This window comes from Pyrgilauda ruficollis, unplaced genomic scaffold (genome assembly GCF_017590135.1).
Source record: "Pyrgilauda ruficollis isolate IOZ18807 unplaced genomic scaffold, ASM1759013v1 scaffold11, whole genome shotgun sequence".
Taxonomy (NCBI): Eukaryota; Metazoa; Chordata; class Aves; order Passeriformes; family Passeridae; genus Pyrgilauda; species Pyrgilauda ruficollis.
In genome coordinates, this window is record NW_024509210.1 from 5,878,867 (window position 1) to 5,892,909 (window position 14,043).

Genomic DNA, 14,043 nt, shown 5'->3' on the forward strand with positions numbered 1-14,043 from the left:
GGAATCATAGGCTGCAAATGATGTTGAACTTTACTTTCCTTGTCAGCCTTGAACTTTTTTTTTTTTCTTAAATCATTTTCCATGGCCATGAGCCACACCATAGGGACTGCAGGCACCAGCCTTTTAATTCTTGCAGCTTCACTGTACACAAATAAGAGGTTTTTAACTGGTGTAAACAATAAAGCTGTATGCATACACAGTATCTGTCTGGGATATTAAGATTCTGGAAGATGTGAATTAAACTTTGAATAGCCTTTTTTTATGGGGGATTTGGGGGCAGCGTTACAGTTGTGAGAGAGATCTTTTCTGTAAAAGCAAAATGAAAATAAATGTTGGAGTACAGTGGTCCGGAATATCTGTATGAGGGATACAATGAGAAGGCAGTGAACTGAAAGATACTGCTGAGCTTTTCTCTGGTTAAGATCATTTGATGCAATATTTCCTGTGGATGCCTTATAACAACTGAATTAATCTACAGCTGTGCAGGTTGTAGTCCATCTGTATGTTAAGAGCTCTCCTTTAGGAGTGTTTCCTAACATTGCTTAGGAGATTGTTGGGAAGAAGATGGCCTCTTCCATTTAGAAAAGCTGTTAAGGTTCTTCAGAGTAAAGTTCCACTCTGACAAATTATCTTTATCTTTAGCAACAGGAACCACAAAAAAAAAATCACTTTGGGGCTGCTTAGGTAGATGCACTCAGAACATGGGAATTGGGTCAGGCCAACTAAATGAAGTTGTCCTGCCAGGTCTTTCCTAGTTTGGTGTGTGGGCATTAAGCATGTGAGTTGTAGCCAAGCATCATTCTGCACCAAAAAAAGCTTCATAAGAAAAATCACTTTTAAACTGGCCTGTTCCTGTGTGGGGAAGTTCTTGCAAAATGATGGCTTGACTTGTGCACAGTGTGGATTTAATACAAAGCAGAGAAAGGAGCAGGAGTCTTTCTCCATCTGCAGAATATTTGCTAATTAAGCTTTAGCAAGGGAACACCTGAGTGTGCAAATGAAGGTTAATGGGATTGAGCAGTTGTAAGACCTTCATTTGACTTGCAGAGCTTTACTCCAGTCAACAGTGCAGAAGACTGACAGAAACCAGTTCATCTGAGCGGAAGTGAAAGGTCCAACTCCTTTATAGCTCAAGCTAAGCAAACCTGACCTGGAAATTTGAGAGATAATGAATGCATAAAGCCACCCTAGCTCTCATAAACTGATTTTTTTAAAATTTTTTAAAAGAATTTTTAAATTATTGCTTTCTGCGGAGAATCTGCTGGGAAAGTTCAGTGTTTATGACTGAGCAGGGTAGATTAATGCTTCTTGAAACATCAAGGAAAAACATACATCTTGTTATAGCAGTTTTATTTGGTTCTCAACGGCCTCTAAACTGTGAAAGGGGTGGAGTGATTTTGTTGATTTAGTAACAACAGAGGTGCTAATGGATTGGAAAGAAACTTTTGGAGTCACTGCCTCTTTCCAGTAGATCACCTTTGTGCTTCCTTTCCAAAGTCGTTCCTGTCTCAGTAAGAATACTAAGGTTTCAGTAAAATGTACAGGCTCCACTAATCAATTAGAAGTGGTTCAGTATTGCAAAATGGCTGCACATTTCAGCTTCTCAGGTTGAGAAGATACATGACATTCATTGGCACTGATGGATAAAACCATGTATTTATGAAAATAAAAATAATTAAAAAGTCATTTTTGAAGGGACTTTGCAAATTCATCTATTCCAGTCTCCTGCTCAAAGCAGAGACAGCTATGAGGTCAGAACAGATTTCTTAGGGTTCTTGAGTGAGTCTTGAATATGATCAAGCCAATGTTTGAAAAGCAAAGTATTCCTGTAGCAGAGCCTTTATTCTTTATAATCAGTATCTTGCTAGTAGTTAACAGCAGATGCCTGAAGAGTTATTCTCTAGTTGTCCATGTCACACAGGTGGGATACTTCTCTACCTGAATGATGTCCTGATGACAGGAACTGAATTGTCTTGCAGCGCTTGAGTCGTTTCAAAATTATACCTCAAAACTTTGTGATTCTGACATTATTACATGTTAATAAGGAAGTGGAGACTTCTGCAGCTTGATTTATGATTGAGATTAACCAAGAGGAGGGGAGATTTGTTTACATAGGGTGTAAACATTAGTTCTAGAGGAACTCCTTCACATACTTGGATTTGACAAAGTATTTGCAAGCTTTAGTCTGCTGTTTTGGGCTGTTAGTTTACTCTGTCTTGGGTTTTTTCTCCTTACAGTCTCTGGTATCAAGCCTTGGGAGGCAGGGGCTCTCCTCTAGCCAAGATATGTTTTTCTTCTCTCAGTCTTGAAAGAATAAGGAAGTGTTCCCTCTCATCCCTTTCAGATGTTCCCTGAAAACTGTAGATAATAGTTCCCCACATGGGTCTGATTTGACCACAGATGAATTGGGACAGTTGCTTTTCTGAGAGACAGAAATTGCACTTTGACATAGTGGTTTTTTATGACAAAACACCAAATTTGAAATGAAAACTTCCTCTTCCCATGTTCCTTGTTTAAATAGTTTCAAAGCTACCTCATACAATGGCACCTTTTAATGCTATGAAACACGATTAGCTGGTCCCCTTTTTAGTTCTTTTCAATACTCAGCCCCGTGGATAGAGGTTGCCAGCTCTTTTCCAGCTTAAGGATGTATAAAAGACAGCTTGCAGTGTGAACTGAAGGCTTAAATTAGTCACAGAATCTCTTTTTCATGACAAATTCACCATAGTAAATAAAAGCCTACAAGTGCATGTGGTGCTGCAAGACAACGTGGTCTGCCATTGTGACAACTCTGCTTAGAAAGTTTAATGAAGCTGCTTAAAATAATTAATCATTGCTACTTAACATACCATGCATATACAATATACATGTTGTCAGCATGCATATGATATAGAGAGTATATACATACAACACCTAATTTGAGAAACTCTGCTGAGTTTGAGTATTTGAAATCCTTGAGTTTACTTGTGCTCATGATGCTAGAAAGTTGCAGGGGGTGCTTTAAAATTATGCTTCTGAAGCACAGATGGTGTCTGAACTTTACTGGTAAGGTGAGTTTTCTGCAAGTGCAACAAGAACTTCCTGTAGAAATGCTCTATTTATTTCTTCCTATCCAAATATTACAAAAGAAGGGCCAGAATACATTATCTTCAGCATCTTCTATTTAATATCTTTTATTCTAGGATTTGAGAGTGCTCTGCAATCATGAATTAAGCCTTTAAATACCTACATCGTGGGCTTCTGCATCTAATCTGTGAGTCACAGATGAGAAAACTGAGTCACAAAGGGAATGACTTGCTCAAGGTCATACACTATGTCAGTGAGCAAAGACAGAATTAGAAAGCAATTGTTTTCTCTTTCTAATTACTGAGCAATTGATTTTTAAGTTCTGGAAGTCAGTTTTCTCTCAGTCCACAATGTCAAAGTCAGTGTTTTCTCTGCCACCACTGAGAGCAGCTTCTAGAGGTAGATGGATTGGATTGTGATTTTGAATTCTTCTTTTCTCCATGGTTTTCCATACAGTTCACAAATGCTCTTATTTAAATAAAGAATTGTAGGGGATTTTGTGGCCCTTGTATGGTGTTCAGTCAAAGGGGGAAGCAGGGAACAGTCAATAAAAGTAAATTTCTAGGTTTTGCTAGGTAAGTTGCCAGGTTTTTCTAGGTAGGAAAGAGATTCAGCTATCACATGTTGAAGAATAATGAGCCATCTTTAATGATTTTGGTGAAGCATCCTTCAATATAATTGACTAAATCTGTTGTCTTTATCCTAATGGAGATGTTTGGAGACCTTTGTTTATATCACCATTATTGCTGTTTGATGCTGCTGTAGGAATTGCCATCCTTCAGTTAAGGATGATATGTGAGCATGAAAAGCTGCTGTGCTTGTGGCTATGTTTGTATATTCAGTGTTCTTAAGGCAGATTTGAGGTTCCTTTGTCTGCCACTGCAGCTGGTTGTAAAGCTTTTATCTCTGTTGGCACAGCACTGAGGCAAGGGAGTGAGCTTTAGGGGGAGGCTGGGCACTTAGGCTCAGCTCTGTCCTTTTCTGCCTCCTTGCAGCCAGCACAGAGCACACACACAGACTGTGCACCCTCTTTAGCTGTCACAGGTGTGATCACCTGGCAGGGAGGAGTGTCCCACTGCCCTCACACAGAAGTGCAGTGCCATTAAAGCTGGGATGTCCATAGGGCAGGGAGAATAAGCTGTTTGTGCCTTCCCTCTAAACTGTCACTGTTAAGCTTTCAAGCAAACAGCAAAAATTATTACTTGAATATTTTCTACTAAAACACATTATTTTGCAAGTAGATATTCTAATCACTTAGCCAGTTTGGGTGGAGTTTGTTGGATGTGCAAACTGCTGGCCTTTTGGTAGTTTGTACTCATATCCAGCTGTACTCTGAGATTGGAAGGAGACTGTAAGCAAGCTTCAAATTTTCTGTATGATTTTTAAGTTCATGCTGCTGCCCAGGCAGCTGTGATTCACACAGCTGGCAGGCTGGGGCCTCTGACAGGCAGAGGCTTACTGAGCAAAGCTCTGGCCATGTGTTTCTGCAGAATTCCAGGGCAGTGGGGTTGCTTTGAAGCTGGTCTGCTCAGGGCTGAAGACTGGGTGCGAAAGTGGAGCTCTGAGGAGCATGAGTTGTTCAACACCAGACCAATTCTGTTTCCTCCAAGTTGGAACATGTGAAGGAATAGGATTTGATGCCTTGCTGTGAAGAGGAAAAGGCTCACTACTGTCTGTCTCTGAAATAAATCCAAATGTGGATAAGCCACTGCATATTTTCTACATTAAAGATGAATTCCTAAAAAACCTATCAAATATTTTTGTCACAGGACTTCTGCAATACCAGTGGATATCAGTAGCCATCAATTCTTAGCAGCATAATTCTGGCATCTGAATTAACAGTTTCATTTTGCTTAATTCTGTTCTGCTTAAGCCAGAAAGATAATTATATTAATATACCACTTCTAGGCATGCACTATTCACTGTAAGCATGATTCTAGGTCAATGTTGCCTGCTGTCATTATATTTGTTTTTTTTTAAGCCCCAGCTGGTGAAAACAGCTGATTTTTTTAAATGACCATGTCATCATATTTAATTTGTAATTAAAGTTTTAAGTATTCTGACTGAAGAGATTAGCTTTAAAGAAGTGAGCTGTCAAACAGTAAAAGTGAACATCAAAATATGACTGTACAATATCTCTGTTGGGTATATTGTAGGGTAGTTTGTATGTTGAGGCAGATCTCCACGTGGAGATATAGTGGGAGTAATGTTTTGCTCATAAAATTCTGCTAAAAAAAGATGAAGTCCAAGAGATTTTTGAAGTTGTTTCTGGGATAGATGATTAAATAAAAAAGGCAAAGAAGATGCCACATATTGCAGTAGTAAATCATGTGGTGGTGTCAGGACCATGTCCCAACACATGCCTCCCTTGTGACAGAGTGCATCTCTCTCTGATTTCCCAATAATATATTTACAGCCATGTGAATTGTTCTTCCTGGGAATTCAGCTGAAGGTGTCACTGAAGTTGTCTCCTTTGGTTCATCCCTATCAGGCCCCTCTCTCATGGCACTTCCATTTTAGCCTTTTTTATCTTTAGCATTCAGAGTTGTCAGCTCTGCTCAGGCTGTGCTGGGGCTGTGGGCTGTCCCTGATCCATAAAAGAGAATGCTGACCTTCCTGCCTGGCTCTTCTAAGCTGTGGCCAGTGGCCTTGTTGTTCCACACTGAGGTGAATGCATGGGCAAATGTTGGAATCTGTTCATTTTCTGATGTGGCAACTCATTTGTTATCTCCTGCTGCGGCCACCGGTAAGGACCAGGGCACCCTCAGCCTTTGGGGGAAGAGGTCTCTGCTGTGCCCTCAGGAAGGAGAGAGCCGAGGCTCATCACCACTCAGGGTGAAGGGGACTCTTCTCTCGGGGTCTTGTCACCAGTCGCTGCAGAGATTGCTGCCCAATGTGCTCAGCACAGGGTGGGCAACAGGCAGAAGTGTTTCAGGAAAGCCTGGCAGCCAAAGCAGTAATTAGCAGAAACTAACGAGGCTGTGACCAGTGGCCTTGTAAGGACATCCGGCACACGGCCTCTGTTTGGCAGTGCTGGGCACTGAGGGTCACAGCTCTCCCGCTCTCATGTTTTCCAGCCTGCCAAGTGTACTCCCCCTCCCTCTCGTGAATTATGGTCCCAGTGCCACGGTCCCACTGTCCCCAGTGCCTCTTGCAGTGCAGAATGGGAAACAACCCAATCCCTTGGCATACCAAGTGTACATTTGTCTGTTGGTATCTCTGGATGCCCAAGCCAGTCTGTCCTGTAGATCTGGCTGCTACTTGGAAATACTTAGGATGATAGAAAATATTTACAAAAGGGCATTAGCAGATTAAACTGAACAAGGCATGGTTTGTTTATAATGCTGTTCCAAAATGGAAAGCCTACAGAAAGATGATGGATTAAAGGTTAAGTGATTGGGGTCTCAACCTGAGTCTTTATTAATCTAGTTGACAGAATTTAGAGAAATAATTTTTTGTATTGACAGAATTTAGAGAAATTTTTTTTGTTCCCTGACAAGTGATACCTTTTCCTCTACTGTAACTCCTGTTTACTCCTTTCACTTACACCTCACCAAAATAAAATAACAATTAAAAACAGCAACAACAAAACTCCTAATCCCAGACACTTGAATCTCTAAGCTTTTTACCATGGCTAATCCTGTTTTGCCAATGCCTCTGGAGTGGTTTGACTCCCCCCTCAATGTAAATGTTAGTGATTACTGTTAATGAACTATTTCCTTCAGCAGTAGTAGTTAGGGAGAGGCCATCAGATCTCATAATGCTATCATGCCAATCTTTGTCTAAAGCAAAACAGATCTTTCTTATCTTGTGCAAGTAGTTTTCCATGTGGACAAGCAAGGACAATTTTTAAACATAAGCACACTCTTTTTTTTTATTATTTTGATGGTATAAGTTTCTATAAAACTAGTACAGCTCTAAAATAAATGAATATCATATTAGATGATGTTCCTCGTTATGTTATTTTTCCACATTAAACATGCATCTTAGAAGTTTAGTCATGGATTGCAGTAAGGAAGCCACACTGCTTATAAAATACCAGGCCTGAATAGAACCTAGTGTGAATATACTGAATTGTTTCTGGTACCTGAGGGAGCTTGGCTGTTTGGGCAGAAATGCAGGTTTTCCTCAATGTGCTGTCTTGTGCCCCAGGCAGGGGTCAGCAGTGTTTATGGCTAAGTGACCGCTGCCCCTTAGGGTGTAATTAAAGTTCCATCATTTTAGCCATAAACTGCTCTTAGCTTTCAAATTTATAACCATGGTGTTTGTAATAAGATTAAATAAAGTTAAGAACCTCTATCTAGCAGCCTTCTATTCAAGGCTATTCCTTAAGTTAATTAAAACGACACTGTCCTTCTTGTATAAAATATAATTGTGTTTGTCTTGGAGTTTGGTGTTGCAGAAATTCTGTGTTTGCTTTGTGAAGCAGATTATTGCACAACAGGGCCAGAATGATGCAAATGAAGGAGCAAATCCAGGACAAAGACCTTGCAACCCCCTAACCCTTCTCAGAAGGTGTCTTCTCTGAAAGGGCTAGTGCTGCCATGGAGGGTCCTGGTCAGCATCCAAAAATAAATCATCATCCAAAAATGTGGTATGGATCAGATTGCTTAGCTTTTCCAAATTCCACATTTGCATATTAGTGCTCTCATCCCTGAGATTGGCTTTGATTTTATGACTTATTTTGCAGTCAGATGCTGATTTTGAAAGCATAAAATTAATAAAAAAAGGACTTTTCTTGTATGATCAGCCAAGTGAAGATGGGTGAAACAGCTGCAGTCATTATTACAAATCTTCTTGACTTGTGGGTTGACCATCAGAGTTATATAAAGAAAAAATAACTGGAAGATTTAGAGAAGTCTCTGGCAATACATGCATATTTCTGGTAAATAGTATTACATTTCTCTGACTCTTCCCAAATTCTGTGGGTAACTTGTGTTGTTCAAGGTGTCAGGTGATTCTCACTGTCTGTTAACTTGCTATAGTAACAAAGTACTAAATGAGGGTTCTTAAAAAAGAGGGAAAAGGACTTTTTACGTGGGCAGATAGGACAAGGGGGAATAGTTTCAAACTAAAAGATGACAGTGTTGTCAAAATTTCAATGAAAGTACATGTGTGGAGTACAAAAATACTGAAGGATTTTAGAATCATAATTAATTTACAGTGAATGTCTTTCAATTGATAACATACATTGTATTTAATATTTTGAGACAAAATTTACTGGTGCATTAAATAGGTCAAAACTTTAATCATAAGTCATAGCGAAATACACATTTGTTGCTTTAAAGTAGTTCAGTGGAATTAGTGAAAGCAGCCTAGATCCCCTCATAAGCTATCTGAAGCTAAGCCAAAAATAGTGGATGTTAATTCCATTTCTATCCTAATCCTTTCTCTGCTTGTCTAACAATTTTCTGTATATTCATAGTAGAGTAACTGCCTCAAAAATTCATACTTTCTTATTTGTGTATTCAGGTGTGAATTTCCTTTGGTGTGATTTTCCTTTCAAATCACAATCTTTCTGACAGACTCAGAAGTTAAAGTAGGTACTTTTGAGTAAAATTCCTTTCCTATAAATTATATTTTTACGTTTTAAAAATGAAAGTTAAACCAAGCAGCCTGCTCTGCCCTGCACGGACAGAGAAAGTTGGTTTGGGTGCCTATGTACCCACAAAATCAGTGTGCTTCTATCCATGTTTCATATGGGTAATCCATTCCTGATGAGCTGATTCACAAAATACAAAGGAGTTGCATGGCTGTGACATTGAAGAGGTTCCATGTTTTGGGGTTGGATTTTTGAAAAGTTTCACACTTCGTTCTCCGTGCGTGACCCAGCCCCTCGCTGGCCGAGGTGTGGGAAGGACCATCCAGACCCTTCTGCTTCCCAGGAGGGATGGGCTGGACCCCAGGCTCAGTGGGAGGTCTGGCACCTCGGGAGGTGTGTGTGCAGTGTTGGGCCTCTTCTCAGAGGATTTTTGTGCACCCTGAGCAATCAGTGCCAGGAGTGCATGTGTGAAATGCAGAGTTTGGGAAGGCCCAAGGCCATAGGAGAATTATTGCAATTATGCTACTGTGGGACACTGGTCTGTCTGAGCAACAGTGTTCAGATGCTGTTGGGAGTAGCTGGTTAGAATATTCTACATGTACATGTGTAATATATGTAATGATTTCACCTGCAGTGGGGCTAAAATAAATTTCTTCTGAGTTTTCTTTGGAGGTTTCCTTGCCAGCATCACCCTGGGTGTTGCTTTCAGTGATGTCACTATGTTTGGTCTGTTTCACCCATCTGAATGTCTTGTGTGTGAGGTGACGAGTTTCAAATGCATCGCTTCTTTCAGTTACAGAGACTTCTGCAGCAATGTCCATTGCTACTTAAAGAAAGCAAATGGAGCCTTGGTTTCTGTGTACATGTATTTGAGCGCTGTAAACTTTGCAAGAGAGCACTTCAAACTTCCCACAGCCTTGTGTCATTTGTAACAGGATATGTTTGAAGCTTTCTTTCATCTGAGTCTCAATATTTGTGTCTGAGGATTTCCATTAGTAAGTGTTGTTTCATCCAGGTGTGTGTGAGAGCCTTTGCAGGTGTTACCTTTTAAAGAGATTACATATAAGGTTTTCACCTTGTAGGCAGCTATTGCTCTGGTGTTTAATCCTCTTGACTCCTTTGAACCCTGTCTGGCAGACTATACTCATGTGCAGAAGTGACTGCAGGAGAGGTAACATGTATGAAGGATGGGAATTCACCTTTTTTCTGCATACAGTCCAAATTGGAGCAACCCTATGCTAGAGGATATTGCTGCTGGTCACAAGTCCCTGATACACAACCCACAATGAGAATTTTTGTAAGAATGTGATTGCAAATATTATTATTTTTTAATGTTGTCATGCTCAATTTAATTTCATGATGGAAAACAGCCAACACAAGTGGATTTCAGGTGATGGGAAAATTGCAGCCTGTTAGCCTGCCAATGTTAACAGTGGAAATGAAATTAATTACAAGCACTGATAGCTGCCTGGATCAGCTGTAGAGCTCTTGGTTGGCAGAGGGAGCAAAAGGCATGTTCTTATCTGTTACACTGGTACGTGACTCTTGAAGCCTGTAAATATCACTTTAAAAGGATCACATATGAGAGTGCTGAATGTGAGCCATTGCAACCACGGTGTCCTTGATGGTAGGAGTGAACTTCCCTGTTACATTTGCAGAGTGCTTTTGTTCACCATGTGCATGTACCTTTCCATTCCACACATTAATTTTTATTTTAGTGATATAGTGCACAAGAAATTGTGCAGGTTTCTGTCAGAGACCTGCTAAGGAGGCAGAGTGCAGAGTGGATCTGAGGGAAAGTTGTCTAAAATGAGAAAATCTGGCTTTCACTCTCTACATCTGCACAACAAAATATCTGGTAGTACTTGGCCTGGAAGCAATGCACAAATACTCTGGATCTCTGTTCAACATAGTGAGTCCTTGTGGAAAAGACATATATGTATTTCTGTGAGTAGATATAGATGTATATGAGCATATTAAAATACCTTTAGTTGTACGAATGTTGCAACACCTCTGTGACACCAAGGCAATATGTGTAGTCAATCAGTGGAAGATCTGATTCAATCAGCAAAAATGGATCTCTAAATCTGGTGAGATTCAAAATGTTCAATCACAACTCCCCTCAGATATGAAACTGCTAACATAAATGTTAATAATGTCGAGGGTACTGCACCCACTGGTAGAAACAAGGGTTTTCTAAAAATAGAAATGACTGAGTGCACTATAAAAAAGGAGAAGAACTGCAAGACTTTGGCTAAAGATTTTCTTGTTTCATTTTTACCCCTCCTCTGGTGTCATGAGTGCAACCTTCCACAGCCAGCATGGACTTGTGGATTTGCAAAGGTGAGCAGCCTGAGAGCCCAGAGCAGGCACCCTTAACAGAGGCAGTACTAAGTTCAGACTCTCCTTACAGAGAGAGGGGAATTTCACCTCCCGTCTTTCACTGGATCCCTCTTTGCAGCCACCTCCTGTGGTGCCAGAGGTGAGCACAAGCTGGAGCGCTGACCAGCAGTATTTGTTCTGGAAACATTGGCAGTGACCCCACACTGGCTTGGTAGAGGTCATTTCCTTGGGTTTCATGTCATCTCTGTCACAGGGGGTCAAAACAACTTTGTCCATGCCTGCTGTACACTTGTGTGGGCTTGGGGAAAACTGGACTAAAACAGTGATCTTCTTATAACATGAAATATCTAGAAGCTTTTTAGGAAAAGTATGGGGAAAAGGGAGAACTTGTTCAGTTGTTGCAGCTTTAAGGTTTAAAAGCTCCATCAGTGACTGGATAACTTCTAAAATGAAATGTCAAGAGACTAAAAAGTAAACTTTTGTTTTGACAATACAGTTAATATCGTTGGTTTAATGACCACTGTGATGAAAAGCTATCTATTTTTAAAATATGTGTGTCTTTGCTTAAGTTACATGTCATCTCTGGATGTCCCAAAAATGGCTCCAGTGAATTTGGGGAGATGATACTTGGTAATGTTGAGACAGTTATTGTTAAAAGATAGAAACCAAGGAGGACTTTTTCCTTTTGTATTTTATGAATTGGAAAAAAACCCACCAGAATTTTAAAAAATATTGTATCTAATTTAGGGAAAACTCTTTGGGGAAAGTGAAAATGGAAACTGACTGGTCTGAGTACACTTAGACTAGAGTACTGTGCTTTTTAGAAAGTACTTGTGAACTGTGAAAGGCAAAAAGCCCAAGCAAAAGGTCAGTGGAGATGATAGTTTCCAGTACATTTATTTCCTAGTTAAATTGTGTCTTTTTCTTTTCCCCCATTTCTTGCAGGTTTCTGTTTTTTGCCATGTCATCTGACAGCCACCAGCTCCACACCCATTGCTACCAAGACTCACTAAGTTCTACTTGTCACAGTCTCTTGAACGTCAACAGTCACCCCCTGTCCAAGAGCTCCTCAAATCTGGCCTGTATTGGGAGTTTAGAGGAAAGGCAAAACAAACAGGAGCTGAAGAAAAGCCACAGTAGCACCATCTGCCATATCCTGGAAAACAGGAGTGATGCAAGGAGTGTGCAGAGTCCTGGATGGTCCTCCTCACAGCCTGGGATGGTGGGAATTGGATCAGAGGTCCCAACCATAAATGACCGGTCAGCCAATGACCATTCAGAGGCAAGAACTAAGAATACAAACCATGTTCTTGTCACTGAACAGTCCTCAGCATCCTGGGGAGTGGGGGACACTAAGATGTGTGTGAAGAGCAGCACTGCTGAGAGTGTTTCTTCAGCCTGCTTTGTTCACCAGCAAGGCATGTGTAAGATGGAAGAATCAGGGACTGCCCTTCAGAGAAGCCACTCAGATCTAACTTGCAGCTGCAAACAGCAGACTCATGTCACTCACATAGAAACCAGTGCTACTCAGTCCAGCCTAAGCTCTTCTGGCTGCAGACATGGTCCACCAGTGGCTAGGATGTCTTTCCAAACACAGAGATATGGATCAGAAACAAATCAAAACACATCTCACTGTCAAAACCTTGTGACTCATCTTCCAGTCCTACCTAGAGACCAACAAGTACCCACAAATACCTTTGACAGTGGCAGTATTCCACGTAACACTACTGTTTACACAGATCCTGGCACATTTCACACTGCTGTTCTAGGACCCCACATGCCTGGAAACAGTTTCCCAAACAGGACAATGTTCAGTCAAGCCCCTGGGATTATTCATGGTGGTCTGACTTATGGTAATATTCCAAACTCTGCCTACTCCCCCATGGTGATGACGGTTCACAACAACTCAGCGGGGCCCTGCAGTCTCAGGCAGGATGCCTTGAAGGCAGATGCCACCATCCCAGCCTATTGCCACTCCTTGCCCATCCCATCCATCCAGCTCATCCCACGGTTGGTGTGCTCCGTAAGTGAGACAGGAAAAGAGCAGGCAGCACCTGGCTACTTTCATTCCTTTTCTGCTTCAGACATTCTGACATATCCTAAGCTGGTATCTTCAGTAAGTGAATCAGGCCTGGATGCCAAGAAAATCCTAAAGTGCTGTAATGTTCCTGGAGAACAACTGCAACCTGCTCCTCAGGAGAGAGCTCCTCCAGAAGCCGAGGCTGCCTGTGTTGCTCTGAGCAGCCAGCAAGGTGCAGACATGGTAGTGACAACTAAGGATATGTGGACTATGACCTCTATGAATGACATAACCAAAGGCCTGAAACCGGCTCTGGAGCGCAGAGATGCCGAGGTACAAACTCTTCCAACCGTGGAATGCAAATCGGTGGCAACGAGCCCAGCAGCTGCAGCAGAAGGTCACTCACATGTGTTCCCAGAGGTGAACCTGGAGCAAGGCTTGGAGGCCCCCAAATCTCCAGTTCGTGAAGTGAGATGGGATGATGAAGGAATGACGTGGGAAGTGTATGGGGCATCTGTGGATCCAGAAGTCCTCGGGGTAGCCATTCAAAAACATCTCGAGTTTCAAATAGAACAGTTCCAGACAGAGCCTGCTGAGGCAGCTGGGAAAAGTAATGAGGAGCCACCCCCTGGAAAAACTGGGAAAAAAAGGCCTTTCAGAACAATGATGCATTCCCTGAGATATCCAAGCTGTTGTGCTCGCTCCAGTACTGCAGTGGAGTGAGCACAGCTGTAGGGTGTAGCATAGCTGTCCTGCTTTTAAATTGTACATAAATGCTGACTCTTAAGTGTTAACACAGTATATGTGGACAGCCCACATCAGGATGAGTGGGAAAAGTTCAGTGATCATCAATATACATTAAAGCAAGGAGAAGTCCATGGCTGGACCATATAAGAGAAAACATAAGATTATACTTAAATAATGCCATCCAAATGCTCTTGACTGTATTTAGTGTAGCACTGTTTCCTTCTATGTTAGTTTTAAATTATATTGTAAGGAATGGAATTTCTTTTTTAATGATACATCTTTTTGAAATAATGATGACTTTTTTCTGTATTTTAATAATTTAGGT

At 41.1% G+C, this 14,043-nt stretch overlaps 1 protein-coding gene across 1 annotated transcript; it reads left to right on the plus strand.

Annotated features, from left to right (window-relative positions):
- Positions 1-11,912: 11,912 nt before the first annotated feature.
- GPRIN2 (G protein regulated inducer of neurite outgrowth 2) lies at positions 11,913-13,694 on the plus strand. Its single transcript, XM_041475297.1, has one exon. The coding sequence runs from the start codon at positions 11,913-11,915 to the stop codon at positions 13,692-13,694; it is 1,782 nt and encodes a 593-aa protein (XP_041331231.1).
- The last annotated feature ends 349 nt before the right edge of the window (positions 13,695-14,043 follow it).